General features: G+C 46.3%; 1 protein-coding gene across 1 annotated transcript in view; it reads right to left on the bottom strand.

The window, feature by feature from the left end:
• Positions 1-19,131, bottom strand: part of SALL4 (spalt like transcription factor 4) — a 33,576-nt gene that overhangs the window by 2,283 nt on the left and 12,162 nt on the right. The window contains exons 2-3 of the mRNA XM_044455270.1: positions 7,395-9,917; positions 2,082-2,383 (exon numbers count right to left, since the gene is read on the bottom strand). Coding sequence (XP_044311205.1) covers positions 2,082-2,383; positions 7,395-9,917 — 2,825 coding nt within the window. The remainder of the gene's footprint in view (positions 1-2,081; positions 2,384-7,394; positions 9,918-19,131) is intronic.

The following is a 19,131-nucleotide window of genomic DNA, read 5'->3' as shown; positions in this document are numbered from 1 at the left end:
CACTGAGGCCAGAGGCTGATTGTGCAGTGAAAGGAAGGGCACACCCATACGCTTCTCAGCCACCTCCTAAGTCAGGTAACCACAAGAACCTTGAAACCAACCAATGAACATTTGTCAGAACTTTTCTTCTGAATTCTTTTTGAAAGTGATTTCTGTGAGATTGCATGAGAATGGTAAAAAAGTGGGGGGGGGGATTCAGCCTAGCACTCATTACAAGAGCAACCCACCTTTTCTACGGCCATCCCATACCCACAGTACCACAGAGGTGGTCCCTTCTCACATACTCCCTCAGCAATATCCACACATCTGATATACCTGCTGCCTACACCAGCACTAACTCTGGTGTAGTGTTAGTGCTGGTGTACACCTTGCAGATAGTGTACACCTTGCAGATAGTTTGCTGTACATTCAGGGAGGCATAAATACAAATTACTAGATATAGAGTGCAATCTTAAGTACATTTATGCAGAAAAAAGTCCCAAGAGCTTTGCCCTCTAATTACCCACAAGAAAAAAAGTGTTACAGAAGAGAAAGATGGTTGTAGTGTTGGAGTAGAAGCAGAATTATGTCCTAAGGATGCAATCCTATGCATGTTTGGACATTAAGAAGTCTCATAACTACTAGCACATGAGGGGAGGGGAGGGGAGGGGAGGGGAGTTGGAAGGGGCTTTGATTCCAGCTCCCTGCTCCACTTTCACCTACGGTCACCCATCCAGCTGCAGGCCCACACCTTTCAGCTCAGCAAAGATGACTCAATACGCAGAGTCGTGGGACATTTTCCTGCCCAAACATGCATAGACTTGCACCCTGAATATGCCAGTTCTTTTTCTGTACTAGGGCCAAATATCTGTCAGAGGATAAGATTTCATACAGGAGGAAGTGCTGCACTAGAAACCTCCAAGATGAAATTTCAGATTTCAACTGGTTCAACATAGCTAGCAATATTTGCATTAGCTATCATATAAGCTTGGCTACACATGCAAATTAACAATGTGGCAGATATATAAGGCAATAAATTAACTCACTTCAAATACTATATGGAAGATCACATATTTCAGCAAAAGCTGATCATGATGAACTGGCATATCAGGGAACAGTCCAAAACCTTCTTTCCCCAAAATAGTTTTGATTGGTGTAGTTTACCATGGTGGCACTTTTAAGCACTCCAGTGTTCTGCATATATAGACTGAGCCTCAGGTCTTTGCTTTTAGTGGAGGTGTGGGCAGGGGGGAATGACAGCAGCAACTCAGTCCTATTGCATCACACAAAGCATACAGCAAATGCAGGAGAATTCTGTCATCAGCAGCAGATCCCCTATAATCTAAAAAATTAGAAGGACTGGGTGGCGGGGGGGCATCATCCTATATTGGGTCAACTAAGAAGCCAAGTAAAGCAAGATCACCACCACCACCTCACCGCGGTGCAGCCAGGGCGGGACCTGGGGCTGAAATCCAGTACAGGGAGCTCCCCAGTGACTACCCTAAGAGTGGAGACATCAGGACTTGGGCAAGTGATCACCATAGCATTCTTCTCATTCAAAAGGAAAAGCACACTGTTGGATAGCAGCCAAGCAGGCATGTACAGAGTTGCAGGTATACACATATCTGAAAAGTACGTGTTCCTTTCCTACAACAAAAATGAAGTTTATGCCCAAGTGGATGTGTTCGGCCTCATACTTCTAGCATCATCGTGACTACAGGCATCAAGTTTCTCTGCATATTTCTTGTTTTGAGCAAGGTTGGCAGAGAGGTTTTTGCTTTGCTTGTGTTGAGGCGGTTGCTGCGGCACTAGAAAGTTGTTGCAAAGCACGGAGCAATGGCGGTGTGCATGCTGTGCAAATGGGAACTGGGACATTTCACCAAGGCATGTTTGAGAGGGAGGAGACCACTGGAAAGCACGCGCACACGACGCACCTTCCCCCCACAGGCAGGGGCACTGTGTCTAGTCCTTCCGTGAGCCCAACGCTTGCCCTCATCAGTTCTTAATTGACCGTAACCAAGGTGCTGATCTCAGCTTAAGGCGGCCTGCCTACCGCAATAGCCACTGGGCCTACCGGGAGTCATTGCCTTGCCCTTGCTCACCTTCAGGTTCCCTTTCGTGGTGAAAGCTCTTCCACAGATGGTGCACGCAAACGGCTTTTCGCCCGTGTGAGTCCGCTCATGAATCTGAAGAGCACTTGCTGATGAGAAGTTCTTGCCACATGTGGTGCAGATGTGTTGTTTTGCAGTACGGCGAGGGAGGGGCACCAGAAGAGGAGGCACACCAGGCGACAATGCGGGAGGACCAATAAAATGGCTCGAGCTAATGGGGCGATCGCTAGGAATTTCCATTTTTATTAGAGCTGGCGGGGCTCGGACAAAAGCCGTGTGGACACTGCTTCGGCCTGAAGAATAATAAAAGGGACAGGCTACGCATCAGCATGCTGCTCTCACCGATGTTACATGCAGTACTAGCTCCAGGTTTTTGAGGCCCTTGAACAGGGCCGCCTCAATGGGCTCCTTCCCTTCTCATCACCACTGTCACCAGCTGCTATTGCCTCCTAATTCTCCCTCTCCTCATTGCTACCATCAGACAAAAAGCCATTGAAGCCAGCTGGCCGTGGCATCTACTGTTCCTCCTCCTCACCGTGTCCTGGGTCACAGTGAGCCAGAAGTGAATGTGCAGGTTGCCATGATAAAAGAGAAGCACCAACTCTTGAACTCTTTGCCAGTGGGCCCCTGACACCCTCTGGGCCCTTGGCCTGTGCCCAACCTTACCAATTCTTGTGCCAGGCCTGGTTACATGAGTAACAAGGTATTTTGTGGATGCATGGACCTAGCTTTATCATATGTAAAAAGAAAAAAAATGAGCAAATATAAACAATATGTAAGATCACATGCTCAGTTGGGGATTGATAGGAGAGCCCAAGGTGGTTTAGAAGAGAAACTGCTGGTAGTATATTTGTTTTCCAGAGAAGGGAACAATACATACACCATGAAAAGAAAAAAAAAACTCTTATAAAAAGTAAACATAAATCTTTTTAAACCCCAGTAGCGGAGAAGCAACAGAAAGCATAAAAAATGTACACTGGAACAGCTTTCAAGCATTTGTTTGACCGATCACTCAACCCTTTAGACTCAGAAGTGGTTTTACAAGAGTTCTGTAGATATGTGGGACAACTTGGCCACTACTTTTGTAGTGAGTTGCACGAGGTGGATTCTCTGTGATCCACCGTCACGCTGCACCAACATCACAGGAGGGTCGATGACATGTGGCCATTATGCATGAGTACTTCACATGTTCCCATCAACCTTGATGAAGAAACAGGGAAAGGCTGACACAATGATTGAGCTATTCTTATGTTATTAGAACAGCACAGACAGGAGTGGCTTGTGGCAGTCTTGTGCAATCTTTATTTACTATGTCAATGTTATTGGGAGCAGTTCTTATTAGATCCGTGGTGAGTTTTCGCCAGTTCACTGACACAGTCAGCTCCATTTCTCTGACATCTGGGTCAGAAGAGATTGTGTGCATTCTGAACCGTTGCCTGGATGCGGTTATGGCTTGGATGGGGCTAATAAAAGGATGCTGAAACCCTGTAAGACAGACACTCCATGGGTGAGCCATTCCCGGGCTGTTTGCCTGTTCCAGAGGAGCAGGTGTACAAGTTCGGGGTGCTCCTGGATCCACCTTTAGCACCCAGGTGAATGCAGTGGCCTGAAGTGCACATTGCTCTCTCTGGCTGGTGCACATGCTATGCTCATTTCTGTATATGGACAACCGTATGGACAGCCATGGTGATCCATACCATTAGACTACTGTAAACTGGCTGAAGGCAGGGACTGGAGGTGCTCTGCCTGCTTTGGAAGCTGCAGTTAATGCAAAATGCGGCTGCTAGGATGCTTTCTGAGACACCTGGCTATATTCACCTAACCTATGAGCTAAGGTAATGGCACTGGCCACTTATTTGCTCTCAAGTCATGTTTGGAGTTACGTTTTTCTCTAGCAGATGGACTTTACACACATACACAAACACACACGGAGAGGGAGAGGGGGTTGAAACCAACTCAACCCTCCAGAAAACTCTCCTGTGCAATTTTGGAGGCAGAAAAGGTGGTACGTTTCAAATGCTTCCTGCAAATGCACTTTTTCACCCAAGCATTCTCTGGCATATAATGAACAGCAGTTAATCACAGATTGCCCCTATACTGTTGCAAGTAACTTGGTTTGAAAAGGGTGCCTTAAATATGGTTTGTGCTATTACTGCAATCGAGATGGATTTTAATAATCATTTCTTCCTATTTATATGTGAACCACTTATGAATGCGATTATAGTAAATGGTATATAAATATCACAAGTGTGTAATTAAAACTCAATGGGGGGCTCAAGGCAAATATGAAACCAGCACAAATGCAGAAGCTCTTGTGCATCGTGACTTGTGGAGCCAAACCACACATTACTTTAAATCCTAGATGAGTGATTATGGGTCCTCTTGGGGCAGAACCAACTGAAAAATCTTTCAGCTGACTATTTAAAGACCGACAAGTTTATTCTGTTAAGGATTCCTGAACACTTTAATGGTGAAAGGCGTGATTTTAAATTCATATCTAGCAGTTATACTGGCATTCATTTTTGCTCTACGGGGGCCCAATCTTGATTTTAAAAATCTCCTGACCCTACCCTACCCTACCCTACCCTACCCTACCCTACCCTACCCTGTGCTAATTCCCAGATTGGGATTGGCCCTTCTGTGCCTACTCTAGGGTAAACAGCAACACCACCACCACAGAGCCACATCAGTTTGGTCCTTAGTGACCTCTACTTTGAGCACAATCCAGTGGGGATACATGTGGTCTTCCAAACTCAAAGTCGCTTCCATATGCATTTGTCCTGCAAAATGGAGAGCTGGTTTCAGACACTGAGCTGGGGGACCTGAAGGGACTGAGGGCGTGCTAGGACACTTTAGATTCTGGCAGCACTAGTTGCCCCCTCCCTGCCGCCAAACACCCACTAAACTCCTCTGAGGTTGCTATTGCAACCTTGCAGCTGTCATGACACACCGTTGGTTGCTACTACCAATTGGATGGTTTAGTGAGGTCCTCGGATCGGCCCCGGCCCTGGTGGAGTGCCGAGAAGACAGTCAAAACTTGACTATCTAGAGAAAGTAAAGGTTGTAACAAGGTTTCCATAGGTGAACCTGCGGAAGGATCATTATTGGGTATGGAATGCACTTCCACGGGAAGTGGCTCAGGCCCCATCGTTGAGGGTGTTCAAGGATAGGCTAGACATGCACGTGGTGGGCATGTCGTGAGCGGAGCGGGCTGGAGCCAAGGGTCAGGCAGGATGGCCCGAGAGGCCCCTTCTGACTGTTTCTATGTTTCTTTTTCCACTTGCTGTAATGAGGGGTATTCAAGTGTAGCTCCCCCGCTCCAAGGTCAGAGTGATTTCTGACCTTGGAGAGGGGAATCTGAGCCATCTGGGGTTGCTCTGCAAGACAGTCACACAGCACAGCTTCATCCTAATCCAAGCCGCCTCACATTAAAAATACCGTGGCCACTGTTGCATGGAGCCACAGAATGGGGTCGTGCTTCCTGGGGGTATTCACGCTTCCCCCACCCTGTCCATGTTTGGCGAAGAACAAAAAAGGCGCCTCAGCATAGGCACATAGCCTTACCCCCATGTTTGGAACACAAGGTGGCCAGAAACCCTACGTTAGAGAGGACAGTCCTCTATTTGGAAAGCTGGCAAAGAAATGTTCTTGATTTAACAAGGTGTCCCATCTAAGCCTGCCTTAAAGGCTCATCCTGCACAGAGAATAGGTTCCTATCAGTTCTTATATCCATAGTTTAGTTGTGTGTTTTGTCTTAAGTAAATTAGTGTGGGAACAAAAACAAACATTTAAATATTATTTAAAGCTTTTACAAATACCTGACAGTTCAATTCACATGTTCCCTATGGGGCTACAGTTATAAACGCTAGTTTAGGAGTGGGCACTTGACCATAAGGCTCATTGGTGGACCGGTCACTGATTCTCAGCCTAGCCTAGCCTAGCCTAGCCTAGCCTAGCCTAGCCTAGCCTAGCCTAGCCTCCCTCACAGGGTTGCTGGGGGGATAAAATGGAGAGAACCATGTACCTTACTTCAGGTTCTTTGCAAGAGGGGAAAAGGGCAGGATATAACTGTAACAAATGTATAAAACTATTTCACAGAAGGAGTCAGTTGTGGCTTCCTGCTATGCCATTCTGATGTGCTTGCCCACCCCAAACTGGGCCAGGACGCAATCTCCCCTGCCCCTTTCCCCGTCCTGCACATGGTAGGCATGTCATGAGTGGAGCCAGCTGAAGCTGGGGGGTCAGACAAGATGGCCCAGGAGGCCCCTTCTCACTCTGTTTCTATGTTTCCATTCTCCCCAGTGAGGCGGAGGAACTACATATTCAGGGAAAAATGCAAAGGGCAAGCTTGTTGTTTCCCTCCACCAGCTTCGTTGAAGTTCACACATAATTATTTTTAATAATAATAAGAATACTTTGTATGCTCTGTTACATACTCAGATATAGAGCTACATAATATATAAGTAATTAGTTCCATGGATCTTTTCACATTTTATTCAAAATGTGTAATGTTTTAGTTTTGATCTCTTTTCTTTTTCAGTGGTGTAGTTTGGGAGAGGGTCATATTGCCATTTAAATGATTAAAAAAACCACCTAGAGCAGGGTGGTACAACGTTTCATACCTGAAGAGCCACATAAGGACTTCAACACAGAATTTGAGGGCCACACAATGAATTACATTTCCGTATTTTGATTGAAGATGGTTCTAGTACTAACTGAATGAAAAAGAACACTTTGTGGGCAGAGACCTCTGCAGCGATCACAGGCAGCTCCTTCTCCAACCTCAGCCCAAGCACAATGACCGGTCCTCTGGGGTGGCCCTCCCTTTCTTCCATTCCTCCCACCCAGAAACTTCTTGTACTTCGGCTGGCAAACTCTCCCAGCATGTTCCTCTCTCTGCACTCATCAGCTGGATTGGTGTGAGGCATGCTGGAGCAGGTTCTCACAAGGCCACCAGCCTGATCCATTTTCTTCCTGAAGTTCAGGAAGAAAGCAGAATGGGCCAGTGGTTTCAGGAGCGCTCACCGCAATCATGCCTGTGCCATCACTGGGCCCTGGACTGGGGGTGGAGGAACAGGGGGGCTCTGAGTGGCAAGAGGGCTACAGAACAAGGCCTCGGGGGCCACATGTTGGAGCACCCTGTTCCAGAGCCTCATCAATAAAAACTATCATGCAAAGCACCACATGTCTTTAGCAGAACATTTAACTTGTCCTCAGAGACTGGTTGGCCTGGCAGAGACAATAAGCTTTTACAGATTTAAATTAGTATTGATGACAAACCTTTCTTTATTTTAATGGACTTACCATACTCTCCATTTGAGAAGTGTAACCCGGGTTCCTCTTTGATAACCTTTCGACCAATATTGCCATATGTTAGATCCAAAGCACTATCCCTTTCCAGGGAATGGGTCTCAGGGGCTTCAGCCTTACTTCCCACCACTCCATCTTCTTGGGCACTGAACCCTGGAGACTTGGATCTGGTGCTCTCTGCTTGACTGTTGGCTGGAGACAGTGCCTGGAAGGAAGCCGATTCAGAGGCAACAGGGCTGCGGCTGCCATTTTGATAGTCAGCATCGCCTGCCACCGAGGAAGAGTCATTGGTCATGCCATCACTCTCTGCTGAGCCATTATCACTGGACTTCAGGCTGCTTTGCCGTTGTAAGCTCAAAGTTGAATTTACGATTTTCATCTGGTTTTCCAGCACTGAAATACTGGAAAATACAGAGGTTGAAGGATCTGCTTGAGCGCTGCAAGAAGCTAGGGGTTTAGAGGAGTGGCTTGGACCATCCAGCAGCTCGAGGTCTCCTTCCATCTCCATACATTCTACATTACCTTCTGGACAACAAGGATCTCCATTCTTCTCGGCTGCAATAGTCTCTACATCCGAATTGTCTCGGGTGTTTTCTGGGACTGGCGTATTGGGGATCTGTCCCCCCATATGCATACGAATATGCTGCTGCAACACCACTGCATTTGTAAACTTCTTCTGGCAGATAGGGCAAGAGTGTTGCATCTTTAATGGGGTATTTCCACGATGCACCCCATAATGGGTCTTGAGGTTGCCCTTAGTAGAGAAGGCCCGGCCACAAATCTTACACTTGAATGGCCTCTCACCCGTATGAGTGCGGTAATGCATCTTGAGGGAACTCTGGCAACTGAGCACTCTGTGGCAGATCAAGCACTTGTTGGGGTCTGCTGTGGACTTGTCAATGTTCTCCACCAGCTGCTGGAGCTTTGTGGTTTCAGAGCCTTGCTCTCCAGCTCGGCTGACAGGAAAAGCACTCACGCTGCAACTGGCCTGCGGAGAACCCCTGTTCTGCTCAACTCCTGATTCATGGCTCGTCACGCCTGATGAAGAACCTCCTTCACTTTCTGGGGAAGGCCTTGGCTGCGCATCACCCAGAAGAGCACTGGCAAAAGACTCCTTGCTACTTGCCAGGCCAGAAGGGTGCTGAGGTAAGCCGGCACCCACCGAGGTAGGCAGTGTGGTCAAGATAGGCTTAGTATCCACAATGAGATTGGATTCATCTAGTGGGACAGACATCCCATATGGGATTCCACTGCTCGTGGGCACATTGTCTAGGTGCTCAGGTACTGGGTAAGGATTCATTTTGATGTTAGGATACTTGTCTTTATGCCGCTGGAAATGCACTTTGAGGTTACCTTTGGTTGTAAAGCGATTGCCACAAATGTTACATTTGTAGGGCCTTTCGCCGGTATGGGAGCGGAGGTGGATTTGTAGAGCACTGTCATTGCCAAAGACCTTGCCACAGAACTTGCACTTGTGTTTGAAGAAGGACTCTTCCACAGCTGGCTTGTTTTCAGACACGTTCACATTGGGCAGCTTCCCTTTCCCCTTTTTTGAGGGGTCAACTGCCAGAGAAACCGCAGAAAGTGGGTTCTGGAAGATGACCGAGCTGGATGGCTGAGGTAGCAAAGGGCTCTGGAAGCAGGACATGGAATTTGGAAGGCTTCTGCTTGCATCGGGCTTCATGGAGATGGCAGGCATGAGCCCGCCAGCCACGGAGACTGCAGCCGGAATGCCAACACTAGAATGAGGTAGTTTGCCTTGTTTCAAGGATTCCAGGGATAGGCTTTGGTTCCCAGCTTTCTGTCCAATTAAAGCCACAGCAGCTGACACTTGTTGGGACATGTGAGCACCCAAAGCTTTGAGGGGGTCTGTGGCAGCAGCAGCTAGAGAAGAATGCAGGACATGGGGGGCCATCATCGCAATCTGGATGCGGATTTGCTCTGTCAGCTGGATCTGTTGCAGCTGCTGCTGTTGTAGGCACACGAGCTGCTCGAGGATCATGGGAATCGCACTGAGGTTAGCTGATGATGGAGAGGGGGCCTCCGAGGTGCACTGGTTGACAGCCACTTTAGTGCCACGGATGGTCTGCAAAGTCACATTAGTGTTGGGTACTTTGGGTTTGGGGAGATAGCTTAACCCAAGGGCTGCGGGCGCAACCGGGGGCTCTGTTTTTAGGTACATCCCTCCCACTGGCTCAGCCTCGGCACTTTCTTCACGCTTTTCCCCAGGAGCCGAGCAACTCTTGGTGTGATTTTCCTTGGCTGTTCTACTGTCCATCTGATTGCTTGAGAAGCTCCCCGAGGAGCTGTCGGAGAAGCCTGCCAAGGGCACGGTTCCCTCTCCATCATTCATGATGAGAACAGGCGGCATTTTAGTGCAATTTTTCTTATGCTCAAGGAATTCAGAGAGATCAAAGAACTCCGCACAGCATTTCTGGCAGATTTTGGTTTCCTCCGTCCGGCACCTTTTGGAACTCATTTCGCCACCTCTGTCACCTGGGAGGTCTCGTGGACTCCCTGGAAAAAAATAAGAGAGAAGGAGTTCTCAGAGCAAAGAAATGGCATGAACAAAGCATAAACAGAGGTCTGTGTCTAAAGAGGTGGATGGTAGACCAAGACATTTTCAAAGAAGAAACCAATAGATTTTCTAACCCTTTTTCCAAACCCAGATTTCATCTCAGTGATAAGGTGAGGCAACTTTGCAGTTAGTTTTCCTTCAAGCTGAAGACTGTCCTCTGTGAAAACAGACATATAACCACCCTGCATCTGATGATAACTGGCACTGGCGCCATCAAAGAAAAGCTGGTCAATTTGGAAGCTACCCAGTACATCAAATACCAGGTGCCACCACATGGGGGAACATATTTATTTATTTATTTATTTATTTATTTATTTATTTATTTAAAACATTTCTATGCCGCCCCCATCGCAACAAAGCCTTGGGGCAGTTCACAACATTCATAAAAATACAATTAATAATTTAAAAACTGGTACCATCTCAGCTATATATATTAAAATCTATAAATACAATAATAATAAATTAACAGTTAAAATAACTTTTAAATAAAAAGGTCTTCACCTGGCACCGAAAAGCAAATAATGACGGCGCCAGGTGGACCTCTCTGGGGAGCGCATTCCATAGGTGGGGCACCACCGCAGAAAAGGCCCTCCTCTGGGTACTCAGCCTCCTAATATCATTCACGGAGGGTTCCCGGAGAAGGGCATCAGCTGCCGATCGTAGGGGGTGGGAGGACATATATGGACGCAGACGTTCCTTTAGATAACCAGGTACCAAGCCATTAAGGGCTTTATAGGTCATAACCAACACCTTGAATTGGGCCCGGACTTCAATAGGGAGCCAGTGAAGCTGACGGAGAACTGGGTTTATATGAAAACAATGCCCAGTCCCCGTCAGCAACCTGGCAGCTCTATTTTGCACCAATTGAAGTATCCGGATCGTCTTCAAGGGCAGCCCCACACAGAGTGTGTTACAGAAGTCTAGTCGGGAAGTAACCAACGCATGGGTCACTGTCGCCAGGCAATCGTTCTCCAGGTAGGGACGCAGCTGATAGATCAGCCAAAGCTGAAGGAAGGCGCTCCTCGCCACCGCCATCACCTGAGTTTCCAATGACAGCTCAGGGTCGAGGAGCACTCCCAAGCTGCGAACCTTGTCCCTAAGAGGGAGTGCAACCCCATTCAGGACAAGGTCCAGGTCCCCCACCCCGAAGCCTGAACCACCTACCAACAGGACCTCTGTCTTGTCTGGATTGAGCTTCAGTTTATTGGCCCTCATCCAGCCCATTACCTCGGCCAGGCACCGGTTCAGTACAGCCACTGCCTCACCTGGATTGGTGGAAAACGAGAGGTAGAGCTGGGTATCATCAGCGTACTGATGATTCCACAGCTCCTGATGACCTCTCCCAGCGGTTTCATGTAGATGTTAAATAGCAAGGGGGACAAAATGGACCCCTGCGGGACTCCATGGCATAACTGCCATGGCGCAGAGCCATAGTTCCCCAGCACCACCTTCTGGAATCGGCCACTTAGATAGGAGCGGAACCACTGCAAAGCGGTGCCTTCAACTCCCAATCCCGCTAGCCTATCCAGAAGGATACCATGGTCGATGGTATTGAAAGCCACTGAGAGGCCCAAGAGAAACAACAGGGACGCACTCCCCCTTCTTTCTCCCTGCACAGGTCATTGTACAGGGCGACAAAGGCAGATTCAGTACCGTACTTGGGTCTGAAGCTGGACTAAAATGGGTCCAGATAATCAGTTTCATCCAAGAGTGACTGGAGTTGTCCCGCCGCCACCTGCTCTAGCACCTTGCCCAAGAACGGGATGTTGGCCACCAGTCTATAATTGGCGACCACCTCTGGATCCAGGGATGCCTTCTTTAGGACTGGCCGGACTAACGCCTCCTTTAAAGGGGCAGGTACCCGGTCATCTCTTAAAGAGGTGTTGACCACCTCCAGGATCCAGGTCACAATTCCGTCCTTGGCATTCTTGAGTAGCCAAGATAGGAAAGGGTCTAGTAAGCAGATGGTAGGATGTACTTGTCCAAGCACCTTGTCCACATCATCAGGCTGCAACAACTGAAATTCATCCATCAATTGAGGACTCGACGGTGTCATTGGCACCTTCCCAATAGAATCTGATTCAATAGTAGAGTCCAGCTTGTGACGAATCTGAGTGATTTTCTCCCTGAAATGCTTGGAGAAGTCATCACAGCGGGCCTTCGAGGGTGGCACAAGATCCCTTTTTGGGCCCAGATTTACCAGCCCCTGCACCACCCGAAAGAGCTCTGCTGGACGGCATTGTGAGGAGGCAATGGAAGTGGAGAAGAATTTCTTCTCCACCACCCTCACCGCCACAGCATAGGCCCGATAGTGGGCTCTTAAGTGTGTTTGGTCAGATTCATTCCACCTCCACCTATGCTCTAGACATCTCCCAACCCGCTTCATCGCCCGTAATTCAGGTGTGTACCAAGGAGATGAACCAGCTCTGCCAGGTGGGAGAGGACGCTTAGGAGCGATCGTGTCAATAGCCCTGGTCATCTCCCCATTCCATAGTTCAACCAAGGCCTCGACAGGAGCACCAGCCTTATCAACTGGAAAATCCCCCAGAGCCTTCAGGAATCCATCAGAATCCATCCAACTTCGGGAGCGGACCAGCACGATCGGGTCTGCACCCTTACAGAGGGAAAGGCTGCTCTCGAGCTCAAACCTCACGAGGAAGTGATCTGACCATGACAAGGGCGTCAAACTTAAATTCCTCACCCTCAGATCACCCTCTTTCTGCCCCGTCGAGAAAACCAGGTCCAGAGTGTGTCCACATTCATGTGTCGGGCCACTGACATGTTGAGACAGTCCCATGGCCGTTGTGAGAGGGCGACATCTCCCCCACCCCCGCCCAGTTCTCTGTGATACAGGCCAGGTTGGCCCTCTCATCCACGATCAAATCGTGGATGAGCATTGCTTTATTTTGGACTGACCTGGCATTAAGCAACAGCACCGTCAGGCCCGGGGGGCAGTTGACAGGGCTACTTGGAACCCTCTGGCTGGGGGAATAACCAGAAGGAGGAACAGGTGTTAACCATCTGTCCCTCCTTCTTCTATGTGGACCCGTTAAACCCCCAATGCCATAAAGTCCATTGTCCATGACCACCCCAATGGTGGCGCCCTCGTGCTCCCCAGGTGACAAGATACACTGCCATGTGCAGACACCTTAGCCTTCTTCAGACATGAGGCTGCAGTTGGGGAATATTTTCAGATCTTACAAGCATCACATGTAGGGACTCAAATGTTCAGGAAAACTTCTGGTTGGGGTTCTTGCAATGGCTTTATGGCATTCAAAGTCAAATAAACAATAGCCCTGTCACACAACGTGTGACAATTTGAGAAAACAACCAGAATGTTGGAAATGAAAAGGACTTTTAAACGAAATGCCTGTGGGCAGGGATAGGGCAATTTCTCCCCATGCCCTACTCTGTCGATAGCCACCAGGATGGTTCTCTCCCATCAGGGAGTGACTGTGGCTCAGAAGTAGAATGCACACATGCTCAGTGCCCCAACTTTCCAGGTAGGGCTGGCAGAACTCCTGCCTGAAACCCTGGAAAGCCACCACCAATCTATGTTGACAACACTTGGTCTACATGGACCAAGAACTAGACCATGTTAAGGCAGCTTCCTATGTAGATATAAGTACCAGACCTTACATCTCCCTAACCCACTTTCTGATGCTCCAGTTGTTAACTGCCAATTACTTGTGTAGGCAAAACAGTACTGTCAATGTACAAAAATGGGTATCAGCAGTCTGAAAGGAAATGAAACTTGAAATTTGCATAGATAAGGAAAATCCTTAGGCTGGTGGTAGGGCAGATGAAGCCAAAAGTCCCCTGAATGGTCCAGAGAGAAGCAGGCTGAAATGCTGACCAGTTGTAGAAAGTGGAAGACTAACCAACTGGAACACGCAGAACACTTCACACAATAAACAGTTTGTTGCACAGCCTGTGACAGGGATGACACGTGTACGATACACAAACCTAAGAGCTGCTGCCTCTTTCCAGAGACATTGATCAATACATTCATTTTGATCCTGCCCTAAATTCAAGAGTCTCACGCCAAGCAGCATGATCTTTCTGCTGGTCTCAATTCTTTATTCACATCAGCCCTATGAGGTAGCTTGGACTGAAGGAGAGGGGGAAAGAGAAGCCGAAGTTTGTTCAGTGGCTTCCCAGCTGAGTGAGAAATTGAACATGGCTTTCTCAGTTTTTATCTATTTCATTTTTATACTGAGGCTCTCTGCATGGTTAACAGTTGTAGTCCAACCACTTTACTGCATTGGCTTCTAGACAATACAGTTGGCCCTCCACACTCGTGGTGGTTAGTGGAGCAGGAGCCCATGCAAATGTGTCAAAATTGCAAATACCGCTAGCCATCCCTTACCAACCTTAACTCTAGATACTGTTGACCATGCGTGTACTGGATTGCTCCTCTCCCTCCCTCTCCCTCTCTCTCTCAGACCTTAGTCTGATCCAAGAGGGCTCCTCTTCTTCACATATCACTTTCTTATATTCTTATCCCCTGTCCTCCCTTTCTCTCACCAGTGCCTCCTCTTTGCGGCAAGGAAATGCCGGAGGAATTTCCTTCTCTGGATGAGCAGGGCAGGAAAGCATGCTTTGGAGGCCCCCCCTCTCTTCCCTTTCACTCCTCTCTCTATGGTGATGCTTTGGTGGCCTTCCCGCTCTGCCCTTTTACTTTCTCTCTCTCTCTCTGTGGTGGTGGTGATTTTCTGCAGTAAGCCACAAAACTCCTGTATATTCTCATTTAATTTTTGATCGCAAACTCGCAAATAATCAAATCTGCAAAAGTTAAATCCATGAAAGTTGATGTGTGACTGCAATTTTGGCTATTGGACAATATAGAAATATAAAATCATCATCATCATCATCATCATCATCATCATCCCATCTCCATAGCTGACAGCTTTAGCCTTGGACCAGCTCCATGACATGCACATAACCTCCTTGAGTAAATTCCTGCAATGCTAAGGTACCTCCCAATCTAACATCACCACTAATTTCTTTCCATGCTTTCAATCCACATGTGTACTTCTCTCTCTTCAACAAATGTTCTGAGGTTTCAGTGGTGCCACAGGACATCAAAGCTTCTAGACTTTCACAACTGTCTTGGACAAGCTGGCTGGGGATGATGGGAGCTGTAATCAAACACATCTACAAAGCAGTAGGATGGAGAAGGCTGAACAGCAGAAACCATTACTGAGTCCTTGAACACAACTCCTGTGTTATATTGTACTCAAAGGCCAGGTTTGCCAATCAGCCTAAATAAAACTGCTTTGGAGATATAGAATTACGTTTTAAAAACCTAATCCATAAGAGCAGCATTTATAGAAAGACAAGCATTTATATAGAAAAGCAAACAAGGGTGAGGCGTTTTTTCAGCCAACATTAAGAGCTAAATGTTTAAAATGTCAGGTTCTACACCCACTGTTAGGTCCAGGCACAATGAATCATTTATACTAATAAAACTTTTATGGAAGACAAAGTAGAAAGTGCCAAAGTTTGCAGAAAACAAGAGATTTGTGTTTTAAAAATGGAGATGCAAGCATGTGTTAATGCCAACAAACAAAAATGCCTGCTCACACAGTGATGGAAAAAGGTGGTTTTGAAACATTTCTCTGACCTGGAGTAAGTGAACTCTCCGCAGGGATAGGACCCAAGGCAGGGGCAGGGTGAGGGGGGCGGGGGGGGGGTCAAAGTCAGGCTTATGGGACACTCTTTGTTTTCTGACAAGAACACCCAAGGTCTGCCAACTGAAACCAGGTGCAAAAGTGTGACTTGGCAACTGCGACAACTTAAGACATCATCAAAACACAGGAGATGCATGTGCTAATTTTTATATCTAGATGCACATTTAGAAATACTTCTTATAATTTAAATAGCTATAGGGCATATTGTACCATATTGGGGGGGGGGTCAACTGTGACAAGGTGGACTACGTCTTGCTCAGTCTGATGTCCAAATGCTAACTGCTGGTTGGTAACTTCAGGGCCCCTGAAGGTGCTTTACCTTTAAACTGCACTTGGAGCCCTTCAAAGAGAAGTGATTGTCAAACAGGACCGTCCTCAGCCAGACTTTACTGCCCACCCCCCTCAGCCACCCGGGGCTTCTGGGGTGAACCAGTTTCCTATCATGACTCTGCATAAGCAAGTACACTAGAGTGTCTAGGAACAACACTCAAGAAATCTAATACAAATACAATTTTGTACATACAATTTTATTTTTTTTATTTTTCAATTTATATCCTGCCTTTTTCCTACAAAGGGCTCAAGGCAGCTTTCACCATTCTCCTCCTCCATCTTATCCCCACAGCAACAACCCTGTGAGGCAGGTCGGGCTGAGAGTCTGTGACTGGCCCAAAGTCACCCAGTTGGCTCCATGGCTGAGCGGGGACTCGAACCCAGATCGCCTGAGTCCCAGTCCCATGCTCTTCACCACTACACCACACTGGCTCTCAGAGCAGTATAGGATTATGCAATTTTGTACAGGATTATGCAATTTTGTGCATAATCCTGTACAAAAGCCACCAATTAGTAGTCAACACTTTACATGCATAGTCACCAAGACCAAGAGATAAGCCATTCAAGACCACTAATGGCCGTGTTTTAGGTTTTTACTTATTACTTTACTTATGATTATTTTATGATGGGAGATGGAAACCCGATCTATCACAAAGTACCCAGAGATCTACCAGGATCTATCCAGGAGCCCTGGATTTCCTGGGCTCAATTCAGTACAAATTCGGACAGAGAAATATCATACAATTGCCAGAATACAGATGTGGAGGTTTTACTAGCCTTCCTTAACCTAGATGAACAAGGAAGAAAATTTCTAGCAATATTCAGTGTGAATATAAAGCACTAAACTCAAGAAGATAGTGAAAATAAATTGTTCTGCAAATACTTTAAGAAAGCAAAAGGTCACCTCAGTTACAATTAAAATGTATGTACCCTAACAAACCAAGAAATGAAATAAATAGTAACAAGAGAGAGAAAGCAAATTAGTGCACATCAAGAAGCAACTTACAAAACAAAAATCAGCATTACCATGAGGAAAAAAATCAGTGCTGTGCAGAAAATTTCTTTCACATTTTCCCGAAACCATTCTAATTCAATTTGGTAGGAAAGAAATTGCTTTGAGGAGGAAATTCAAAGGGGAATACAGCTTCAGAAAAATTCTTATAAGTTGAGTACAAGTTTCCTGTGCTCACCAAGCTTACGAGGTGGTGGAAGAATGTGCGCACATGTCCTAGTTTTCATTCTATGACCCTCTCCTCAGTCAGTAATCCACTGCCTCCTTGGCTTCCCCAAACTTCAGTTAAAGCCCAGCCACAGAAAGGGTTGAAGCCCTTATTCCTCTCACAGGGCTTTAAAAAAAATCCGGAAACTCAGGCAGCCCAGGAAGTTGCAAATGAGAGCGAGGTGTAAAACAGAGACAAAACACACCCAGAATGCTTGACCACTTCACAGTTATCGGGTAAGCTCACCCCCGCCAAAAAAAAAAAAAAAAAGGTTGAGAATAAGGCAGAAATAAGGGAGAAATACTGCATCTTCTTTCATGCAGGGTGGAGACAACTTTTGGGAAATTGGAGAACAGGTCTGACATAGCCCTGGCTCCATCTCTTCCCTTTCACCCCTGCATGGAGGATGCAAAACTGGTTGGCCAGTAATACAGTTGAGGCTGTTGTCACTTGTAGTTATAACACAGAAAAATCTTTAGGAAAAAAGATAGAAGCCATAATACAATCCCTGCAAATGGTGAGACATAGGTGAGAAAACCTGTGAAGAATTTCAGCGTTATTTTTTGCCCAAAAATAGGGTGGAGAATTGAGAAGTTATTTGTGAACAGTTCTATAAAAAGCCATCATTACTTAATCTTTCTTTATTTAGAGTATCTGGATACTGTTTCATTATCTAGCCAGATTCTGGAGCAGTGGACAATAAAGGGATAACACAGATGAAAGAACTAAAACAGGGTAACATTGAAAGCAAAAAACCATAAATGACAATTTTGGCCAGTGCCAAAAATGAGAAAGTGTCAGAACCATCTGACCTCCAGAGGCAGGGAGTTCCACAGAGCCAGAATCAACACACTGAAGGCTTTTCTCCTGGTGGACCCCAACTGCACCATAGGTCTACAAGGAACCACCTGGAGAATGTCCTTCAATGACCTCCAGACCGATGGCAAGAGAGAAGATGCTCTCCTGGGCTATTGCCACACACACATCAGTTTTCACATATAAATTTATTGTAAAGATTCACTGATCTGCAGTAAAGATGATTATGTTCACTGATCTTGCATCACTGATATAGTGATTTCACTATCACTCATTAACCTAAACGTGCAGGGAGACAGTATCTAGGAAAGCCAACGTGCATTTTGTAAGCATTTCCTGCCTCAGCTGAGAGGCAGCAATCTCTTTGCTAGAGCAAAGTGATTGACTGATATGATTTGCAAGACTTCCCCAGTTCAAAATAAAAATGACTGCGTAAGAGATTATTTTCTAGGGCAGCAAGCAGGTGAAAAGGAAATAGCTGTTAAAAATCAGGGTGGATTTGATTTAAATCACTAGTCAGTAAAACTAGATTTAAATAATGGTTTTCTACATAATTTGCATGCATTTACCCATAGGTAGAGGCACATCACTGAAATATTCTCAAACTGGCTCTCTTTTTCGGCCTGCTGTCATTCTAGGTTTTCTCCTTCAGGGAAATATAAATCTGAGGTTGTACACAATAAGGTCCAAAGACTTGTGGAGTATTCTGCTCAAAAGGTTTCACTTCCATTTTTACTCCTTGCCCCTTCCTCTTCACACTTAGGTTCTTGTGCAGATTTATTCCATTCCCCAAAATCTTAATCTATTTATTGAATTTTTTGAAACCTAGCATTTATGATTTTGTGTACATAGATTTGCAAAGGACCAATTAAAGCCTTTTTATTTCAACTCTGTATGTTTATTTTATAACATTTTTGCTATGAAGAAGAGACATGTGATCTCCGCAGACAAAAATTCAGTTTTGAAAACTGTAAAACCAAGCATAATATCTTCTAGATAGAAAAATTGCTCAATAACCTTACAGAAACCTCTGGAAGAACATGACATTGTGAATGGATTAATGGAATTTATTTACCAAAAAACAAAATAAAACA

The sequence above is a fragment of the Varanus komodoensis genome, unplaced genomic scaffold (genome assembly GCF_004798865.1).
Source record: "Varanus komodoensis strain SLA01 unplaced genomic scaffold, ASM479886v1 scaffold8, whole genome shotgun sequence".
In the NCBI taxonomy this organism is placed as follows: domain Eukaryota; kingdom Metazoa; phylum Chordata; class Lepidosauria; order Squamata; family Varanidae; genus Varanus; species Varanus komodoensis.
Note: the sequence above shows the minus strand (reverse complement) of the source record. Positions and strands in the feature narration are given on the sequence as shown.